The sequence below is a fragment of the Odocoileus virginianus genome, chromosome 33 (genome assembly GCF_023699985.2).
Source record: "Odocoileus virginianus isolate 20LAN1187 ecotype Illinois chromosome 33, Ovbor_1.2, whole genome shotgun sequence".
In the NCBI taxonomy this organism is placed as follows: domain Eukaryota; kingdom Metazoa; phylum Chordata; class Mammalia; order Artiodactyla; family Cervidae; genus Odocoileus; species Odocoileus virginianus.
In genome coordinates this window covers 3,659,843-3,668,897 of record NC_069706.1, presented here as the reverse complement: position 1 = coordinate 3,668,897, position 9,055 = coordinate 3,659,843, and the positions used below count along the sequence as shown (strand labels likewise).

General features: G+C 53.5%; 1 protein-coding gene across 2 annotated transcripts; it reads right to left on the bottom strand.

Annotated features, from left to right (window-relative positions):
• Window positions 1-93: 93 nt before the first annotated feature.
• NUDT16L1 (nudix hydrolase 16 like 1) lies at window positions 94-2,527 on the bottom strand. 2 transcript variants are annotated; one of them, XM_020915312.2, is made up of 4 exons: window positions 2,323-2,520; window positions 1,981-2,241; window positions 1,064-1,286; window positions 94-374 (listed from the first exon to the last, which is right to left on the bottom strand). In XM_020915312.2, exons 1-3 carry the CDS (start codon window positions 2,473-2,475, stop codon window positions 1,065-1,067), a joined length of 636 nt encoding a protein of 211 aa, XP_020770971.2. In that variant the 5' UTR covers window positions 2,476-2,520; the 3' UTR covers window positions 94-374; window position 1,064. The 2 variants fall into 2 exon arrangements, with proteins under 2 accessions (XP_020770971.2, XP_070316887.1); XM_070460786.1 differs by lacking the exon at window positions 94-374 and having other exon boundaries at window positions 1,119-1,286; window positions 1,904-2,241; window positions 2,323-2,527.
• Between the last annotated feature and the right edge of the window lie 6,528 nt (window positions 2,528-9,055).

Here is a 9,055-nt window from a genome sequence, read left to right as displayed (position 1 = left end):
TGCCGTGCTGGGTGCGGGGCTGCCAGGGCAACCACCAGTGCACAGAGCCCCTCCCGACAAAGCCACCCAGCAAGTGAAGCACGCCCCAGAAAATCAGAGAACGAGGTTCAGGTGTTTTATTACAGAGCCAGTGCTCCTGCCCACACGTGCCAATGCTGCACCAAGGCTCCAAGGCAGGTCCCTGGGCGGGGGCAGGAACCTGCTGTCCTTACCAGCCAGGCCAGCGCCACAGAACCCGCCAGCTTCACTGAGAAGTCTTTCCGTACCGAGGAGACCGCCAGAGGTGACCCTCCTGGCCCGGGCGGCTCCACTGCTGTCACCGCACACTCGGCTGGTGCTGCTGGGCCGACTCCTGGGGGCGCCCGCAGAGGGTGCTGCCAACAGAGGGGGAGGCTCTCAGAGCAGGCCGGAGCAGAGGCACCCAGGCTGGCGGCGGGGGAGGGAGGCCTGTCAGCTTCCACTGAGAAACCACCGGAGCACGCTCATGGCCCAGCGTCCAGGGCAGGCAGGGCCACAGCAACCACAGGGAGGGGGCCGCACCCTGCCTGGGAAAGGGCCCCGAGCCCAACTCAGGCTCCACCTCAGCCCTCAGTCCCAGGAAGCCCGGAAGGAACACCTCCCATGTCTGCCCCAGGCCTGCAGCCAGGATCAAAGGACACACAGCTTCCCTGTCCCTCCAGCAGCTCCATCTACACCTGGGCCCTGCCTGTCCACAGGGGCCAAACCCAAGGAGGTACAGCTGCTCTGAAAACTCACAAGTAAAGCTAACAACCAGAATTCAGTGTCCCCTCCTAGCTTAGGCTGGGACTGGCTCAGGGCAAGATGCAGGAGAGTCAACCCAGGGGTGGCTCCTCAAGAACAGAACTGCCTTGAGAACAAACCAACTTCTCCGTGTGCGTGCATCCACCGGGCTGTCAGACAGCCCCTGGGTTCCCCAGTAACTGCTCAGGGCACTGGGAAGACAAGGTGCCCACTCCCCCAGTCAGGTGGGACAGACGTGGCACATGCCAGAAGACAGGCCCGCAGGAACACAGCCCACAGGCAGAGAGAGCTGGGGGGGCACCTCAGGAGGAAGACGGGAGCAGCTTCTCCAGGGCCGCCTTCTGCTTCTCTGTGGCAGCGGCCAGGGCCTCAGCCAGCTTCTCCTCCGGCATCATGTTGAGCACCTTGAGGGCGAACAGGAGCTGGTACTTGGCTGTGCTGATAAAGGCATTGCTCAGGAAGTTGGGAAAGCCCCCAACTCGGTCTTTCTGGGTATATAGAGGGACACGGACAAGTCCCAGTACCTGCGGAGAGGAGACTAGGGTTGGGACCAGGCCCCACGGGGACAGCAGGGCCGTTGCAGGAGGAGCTGGTGAGCCGCTAGGCCGGGGGTAGGGCAGCCAGGTCGTCGACAGAATGTGAGGCCCTAACGGGTAGGGGGTAGCCAGCCGGCTCCCTTGGGGAAGTGCAGCCCTTCCCTTCCCCCAGCGAGCTTCAAACCGCCCCCCACCCCATGCATGTACCCCGCCCCCAAGTCCCAGCCCTCCCTCCCTGGCTGGAAGCCCCCAGTCCAGACCCCATGCTCCCTCTTCCACCTGATGAATCCCAAATACCCCAAGGCCTTCTAGGCGATGAAACCCACCACTAGGAAAAGCCTTCGTGCCCCCACCACGAGAACCCAGACCTCTGTACTCTGTTCGCAGCCCCCGGAGCAGGCACCGCCCCCTTCCACCTCCCACCGATCCCACGCCCCCACTCCCAGGATTGGCAATGGCAGGCAGCAAGGCAGATGGAACACAGCCCCGAGGGCGCCCCGGCCCCCCTCCCACCCTGCCCGGCCCCTGGTCCCTCTCTCCTCCCCGAAGCTGAGACAGCGTCACCCTCCCAGCCCGGCCAGGGAACCCTCAGGGGGACGTGTTACCCATCGGTGCCTTCCGCTGGGCCAGAGCCAAACCCCGGGGCGGGGGGCGGGGCCCGGGGCCCGGGCGGCGGCCCCACCTCCAGGCCGTGGTCCCGCGAGTGCACCGCGCTGATCTCCACGGCGTGCAACTGCTCCAGCGTCAGCTGCCGCGCGTACAGGTGCGCCACGACGCGGTGGGGGCCCTCGGTCAGGTGCGAGCTCAAGTAGTCTGCCTCCGTGAGGCGCAGGCAGCCCAGGCCCAGGCCCAGCACCCGGTTCAGTCCGTCCTCCAGCGACCAGAAGCGCCGGTCTACGAAGCCACCGGGGAAGCCCAGCAGCCCGTCGAAGCGCATCTGCATCTGCAACGGAGCTCCAGGTCACGGGCGCGGATCCGAGCGGCGGCGCCCCGTCCCCAGCCGCCCGCACGCCCGAGTCCTCACCAGCACCGAGAAGCGCATGGGGATGCGGCCGAAGAGCTGGCCCGGGTTCGCAGCGTACAGCATGGCGTGGCACGAGTGGCTCCAGCCGGGGCCCAGGCGCATCGCCTCTACCCGACTGATCCGCTTCAGCTCCGGCACCACCGCCGCCGACATCTTGGCACCAGCGCCCGCGGCCCGGACACCGCCCCTTAAGTGCGTGCGCGGCCCGCCCCCGCCCGGCGCGGCCAATCAGCGGGCAGCCGCGCCCCGGTCCCCGCCCCTCCGCCAATCGCCAGCGCGCGTCGCGGCACAGCCGTAGCGGCGCCCAGGCGCGTCGTTGCGAGGCGCAAGGAGCGTGCGCGGGGGAGCGGCGGCGCGCGTCCCAGCCACCGCCCAATAGCCGCGCGCCCCGCCCACGGCCCGAGAGGACCACGGGCCCCGCAGGCCCGACGACCAGACGGCACCCGAGTGGAGCGCGGACTCCGGGTCCCCGGCCGGGGGCGGCGCCCGCGGAGTCCAGGCTCAGCCTGCCCGCTCGATGAGGGCAGAAGTCCCAAGTCACTTTGCGCCGGAGCTTCCCCCAGCGCTCCCCTGGCAGCGCCGCCCTGCGGGGTTGCCGCCACCAGCTCCAGGCTCAACCGGCGCCGGCCTCTGGGGGCTCAGCTGAGCCCTGGCACCAGAGGCCGAACCCCGCCCTGCAGGCATGCCAGCCCCATCGTTCTGCCACCGGCTGAACACTGGAATCCAAGGTTGCTGCTGTCGGCCAGCCTCTAGAAGAGCAGGACCGTGGGACCCATAGTCCTGGTCCACTCCCAGGGCTGAACTGGGTGGGGGTACATGCTGAGGAGCCCTGGGGCTCCCTAAGCCCAGCCTGCTGGGGCAGAAGTGATTGAAATCCCGGGACAGGGAGCTTCCCAGCCTGGTAGGGGAAGCACACTGACTGAAACTGTCCACCCTGGCCAGGCACCATAGTTCTTATTTGCATGAGTTGTTTGAGGACAGGAGGTCCTAGTGAGGAACAGGAAACTAATAAGCCACCACCAACTGGAAGAGTTCGGGAAAGGTCAAAAAGTGACACATGTCCAACCACCTCTCAGAATCCATCTCGCTGGCATCCATCTTGGCTGAACAAGGCGTGCGCCACCAGGAAGGACCCTGAGTCAGAATGATAGGCCAAAGACAACCTGGAAACTAATCCCATCCCCGTAAAAGCCGAGACTGCGAGCCACGAGGCAGAGCAGTCCTCCTGGCTTCCCTGACCCTCCTGCTCTCCGCGGGCGCCCCTTCCCCGTAAAGCCTCTTGCTTTGTCAGCACCTGTCTCCTCAATTCATTTCCAAATGTTAGACAAGAGCCCACTTTGGGGCCCTGGAAGGGGTCCCCCTTCCTGCAACAAGTAGCGACTCTGGCAGGATTCTTCTTTGCTCTGACTGACATCCTGACCACTCGGGGTACTCAAGGACCAGCTTGCCTGGTGATGGACCAGACCCAGCGGCCACAACTGGGACCCTTTTGTCCCTGCTCTCCTCCTGACTCGGACAACTGGCCAGGGTGCCCTGACAGGTTAAGGAACAAGAGACTTTACTGACCTTTCTCCCCTTTGCTCTGTCTTTCCTCTCCTTAACCCTTCCTATCCTACCCTTTTTTTCTAGTCCCCAGTCCTGGAAGCAGGAATCTGGTCAAAGGGCCTCAACCTGAGCTGAGGATTGGAGACTGATCACCTCCTCTTGGCAGAGAACTGGAATTCTGATTCTGTTCTGGTCTGGTTTCTGTTAAGGCCAAGTTCAAGTCCCCCCTTCTCTGGAGGCCCAGGGTAAAGTCCTGTAAGGCCTGGGTATCTGCAGGTGGCAGATGTCTATAAGGCCACCCCTTTTGCCCTTCTCTCCTGCCTCCTCCCCGCTCTTCTTTCAACCTGGCTTCCTTTCCTCCCTTTGAAATCTTTGAAGACCTGAGATATTTTCATTTACTCTGTTAGTACTTGGATCTGAAGTTCTGTGTCTCTATAGGAGGTTTTCTGAGAGACTGTAATCTTGTATTTAAGGGAGTGTTTGAGAACTGCCAGGTCTATGTGTGTGTTTTATATTCCGTGTTCTGGTTTGTGATGCCCATTTTGCTTTGTGGGGCTACCATTTGTTTTAGACATGCTGCCATTTTGTTAGAACTTGATTTTCTTTCCCTGTGCCTTGAGACCAGGGTTCTCAGAACACTTATCTAGACTATCTCTAACTCCTGAGATTGAGGAAAAATGGGAAGAAGTCTTTAAAAAATTTATATATTCCATTATTTATAAACTAGTGAATTTTATATTGTAATGTCTAATTCATGACTAAGTTTAGAAAATGAATCTAGATCTTGCCTTTTATCTGTCTGAATATGTGTATATCTTGGTATGTCTTTGTTTCTGGCTAAGATTTTTAAGATTAATTTGTAAATGAGCTCTATTTAATTGACTTAAAGAAAAGTAAGCAGCTTACAAATCAGATAATTCTAAATTAAATGAATTCCAGGTTCAGGTGAACTGCGAAATATCCAGTATTAACACCTCGTAACACAGACACCTATCAGCAAGTATAATACTTCTGCTGTGCCTAGGTTTCAGTCAGCTCAGCTGCTCAGTCGTGTCCAAACCTTTGCGACCCCATGGGTCCCCTGTCCATCACCAACTCCCAGAGCTTGCTCAAACCCACGTCCATTGAGTCCATGATGCCATCCAACTGGCTCATCCTCTGTCGTCCCCTTCTCCTCCTGCCTTCAATCTTTCCCAGCATCAGGGTCTTTTCCAATGAGTCAGTTCTTTGCATCAGGTGGCCAAAGTATTGGAGCTTCCTATAGGTTAACTAGAGGTCAAAGAGAATGTATTCTGATAAAAATTTGTCAACAAGAAATGGACCTCATTGTGGAAAATACTTTAGGGAACCTAAGATGTGTTTTCAGTAGAAGGTATGAAAATACTGAAAAGAGTTATGCATGATCAGGTTTTCTAAAATTGGATCACAATTAGTTGGATAAATGGATTTTGTTAGGAATGACACAGCCATAGGAAAACTGGTTAGAGCCAACTAGGTCCAATACGACAGCCCACTTTCACTAGACCTTGAGCCTTGGTATACACACCTATTGTGACATTTTCAGCAAACTAACTAAATGATACACCCATCAGCACTGACTGAATCTGACCAAATGTTCTAAACCCTTTTGGTTTGACAAAACTTCCTAAATCAAATTCTGTTGAAGTTCTTTTGATCTCTAGTTAACTTTGGGGTGCTTCAGAGCACCTCTAAAACATCCTATAGAGAGATATTAAACTAATTGTGTTTATTTGGTTGGTTAAGTTACATGGGAATTATCAAATAAGCAATAAATCCTCACAGGATATAACATATGGTAAATATTACTAATATAGATATCCTAGACATTACATGGAGTTCCTAACATTCTGACATGTCCTAGTATTCTAATGAGAAGCCTGATGGCTTCACAGAAGTTAACAAAAGGACTGAATGAACCAGCGAATATGCATTTAACTTTTATGGTTTCTATCTGAAAAAATCAAAGGTTTGAATCTGTGTTTTTGGGGAGTAGGGGAAACCTCCCCCTCAAACTAATTATGACAATAATTTGGTAAAATTAGATGTTACAAACAAATAATTATATTTTCTATCTGACTCCTCGAGAGATTGGACACTCTTGGTTTCTAGTAACTTTATCAGATGAGTTAGGAAAGTTACCTCACTAACAGGTACAGAAATCTCAAGGAATTTTTAAGACCTTGAAAAGGGAAGAATTCGCCTTGATTTGTTAGATGAAATCGATAGTAAGCTTTTGGCATGATTTTCCCAGTCCTGAAAGGTTTTATTTTAAAAGCTCAGTCTGAGACTTTAACAACAAAGCAAAAAAGTTTATGCTCAATTGATCATATAAACCAAGTTAGGCAAAATTTTTGAGAGGATAAGTATTTTGTAAACAAACTAGCCTTAATTTGGTTATATTTGATAAAAATGAGGGTTACTTTAGGGAGAAAAAGATGTTTCGATAAATGTTAAATCCCAGTTTGTTAATAGAGGTCTGTATCTAATAAGACTCATTTCCTGGATAGTTCTTTGCTGTTATGTGATATTAATGTAAAATTTAATTGAATTCCTAAAGAACACCCTAAGTTTGTTTCTGAAGCTTATCTCAGTAATCTATCTTTGGATAAAGATCATATGCCTCATGAGCTGCAACCAGGACTGAAGAAGGGCATAGTTTAAGGGACTGTCTCCAACCTGGATGGAAGGACCTTTTAATCAGGTACTTTTAACTAGCTCATGCACAGGGAAATTGACTCAGGCTAATTCCCACTTCCAAAGACCCCTACAGTGGACTGGTCTATAGAGAGGACAGCTGATCTGATCTCAACTTAAAATGACGCTCAAACAGAGGAGAAACTGCACTACCTAGGACGAGAAGATGACATCAGAGATAAGACAGCTTGCCCAAGATGCTGGACCTGACTAGTATGATCATTTAAAATGTTTTCTTGACTTCTTAGACCTTTGCATATAAATCAAACGCTTTTCTATCATAGGCCTGACCCTATGCTAGTTTTTTCTTTTTTTTTTTTTCCATTTATTTTTATTAGTTGGAGGCTAATTACTTTACAACATTGCAGTGGTTTTTGTCATACATTGAAATGAATTAGCCATGGATTTACATGTATTCCCCATCCCGGTCCCCCCTCCCACCTCCCTCTCCACCCCATCCCTCTGGGTCTTCCCAGTGCACCAGGCCCGAGCACTTGTCTCATGCATCCAACCTGGGCTGGTGATCTGTTTCACCCTAGATAATATACATGTTTCGATGCTGTTCTCTTGAAACATCCCACCCTCGCCTTCTCCCACAGAGTCCACAAGTCTGTTCTATACATCTGAGTCTCTTTTTCTTTTTTTGCATATAGGGTTATCGTTACCATCTTTCTAAATTCCATATATATGTGTTAGTATACTGTAATGGTCTTTATCTTTCTGGCTTACTTTGCTCTGTATAATGGGCTCCAGTTTCACCCATCTCATTAGAACTGATTCAAATGAATTCTTTTTAATGGCTGAGTAATATTCCATGGTGTATATGTACCACAGCTTCCTCATCCATTCGTCTTATGCTAGTTTTAGAAACAATTCAGTTGTTGGGTTTGTGGCCAATTACCTGTATCTAGTTCTGGGTTACCCTGGTGAATTTCTCTACTCCAAGGCGCTAACTGGTTGACCCTGAGAAAACTTACTTTAAAAGAAAAGAAAAATTATAGTCAGATCCAGGTCACTATTGACAATTACTAGATGGGATCCCCTCATCTGGCCAATAATGCCTGCTGTGACCCTGGCCATAAGTTTATGTTGCTCAACAAAAATGTTGAGTTTATTGTTGCTCAATCAGAGGAACAAGCAAAGTTTCATCAAAGGAAAAAAATCTCCCACAATTATGGGATGGATAACACCAGGCTGTGGTAATTTAGGCATCCGTTTTGGCTGAACGACGTGTGTGCCATCAGGAAGGACTCTGAATCAGAAAGATCGGCCAAAGATAACGTGGAAACTAATCCCATCACCGTAAAACTGGAGACTGTGAGCCCCAAGGCAGAGCAGTCCTCCTGGCTTCCCTCACCCTCCTGCTCTCCGCCCAGGCGCCCCTTCCCAGTAACATCTCTTGCTTTGTCAGCACGAGTGTCTCCTCGGACAATTCATTTCCGCGTGTTACACAAGAGCCCACTTTTAGGCCCTGGAAGGGGTACCCCTTCCTGCAACAAGCCCAGCACACCAAGTACCTTCCAAGTCAGACTCCACAATGCCAAGTACTGTTGGAGGAAACAAAGTCTCCCCCATTCAACAAGGGGGGACCTGGGGCTCAAATGAAGGGGGTTTGTCTGAGAGCACCCAGCAGTCAGTGAGAGCCAGGATCCCCCCCCCCGCTAGACTCCCACTGTCTCCCACCCAGCGTCCACAACAGAAAGCCTGCAGAAGGGGGCCCAAGTTGCTGACCTGGTGTCAGTACTGGAGGAGGTCGTCGCTAGGGCTCAGCAGCATCAGTGGGGCTCCCCTGGAGCTTGTGGGGTCACGCACTCCGCCAGCTGGCCCCAGCTTCATTTCTCTCCCACGGTGAACACCGATTTGCAACGCAGCCTGCACTCGGGAGAGCCGTGCGGTGAGGGCAAGCCCCGGGCACAGCGAAGGGCGAAGGCTGCCCTGGGCGGGGCTGAGCAGGAGAGGGCCAGAGGGCAGGCGAGGGTTGGCAGGACCCGCCAGAAACTCACTTGCACTGGGTCCACAGTGGGCTTCCGTCGGGAGATGTCAGGGGCGGGGACCCGACAGAGGCTTCGGGAGACAGCGAGGCCTGGCGCATTGCAGTCCATGGGGTCACAGAGCCAGGCGTGACTTAGCGACTGAACAGCAACAGAAAGGCTCTCCCCCACCGAGGCCCTCTGCCGGGGTCAGGGCCCGAATGGGGCAGCTTACTGGGTTCGAAGGGAGAGCTCATCATAAGGAGGGGCCCATTCAGAGAGGACGCTGCCTCCAAGTCTGCACACAGGTTAACAAAGGAGGTGGGTTCGTCCGGGGTCAGTGTAGCCCATGCAGGAACCCACGTGACACCGAGCATCCTCCCACGCTGGGATCATACCCAACCAGGCACGACCGAGGGTGACAGCCTTGCCTGGAGCAAGGACAGGCTGCCAGAGTCAGAGGGCCCAGGGGAGCCAGGACCAGGCTGGCAGCAGCGGTGCCA

Bases quoted from the DNA above. Each gene is read 5' to 3' on its own strand.
- NUDT16L1 (XM_020915312.2), bottom strand. From the start codon at position 2,475: ATGTCGGCGGCGGTGGTGCCGGAGCTGAAGCGGATCAGTCGGGTAGAG. The intron at 2,242-2,322 runs GTGAGGACTCGG...GCTCCGTTGCAG, and splicing joins CCATGCGCTTCTCGGTGCTG to ATGCAGATGCGCTTCGACGG. The intron at 1,287-1,980 runs GTGGGGCCGCCG...TCCTCTCCGCAG, and splicing joins CGCGGGACCACGGCCTGGAG to GTACTGGGACTTGTCCGTGT.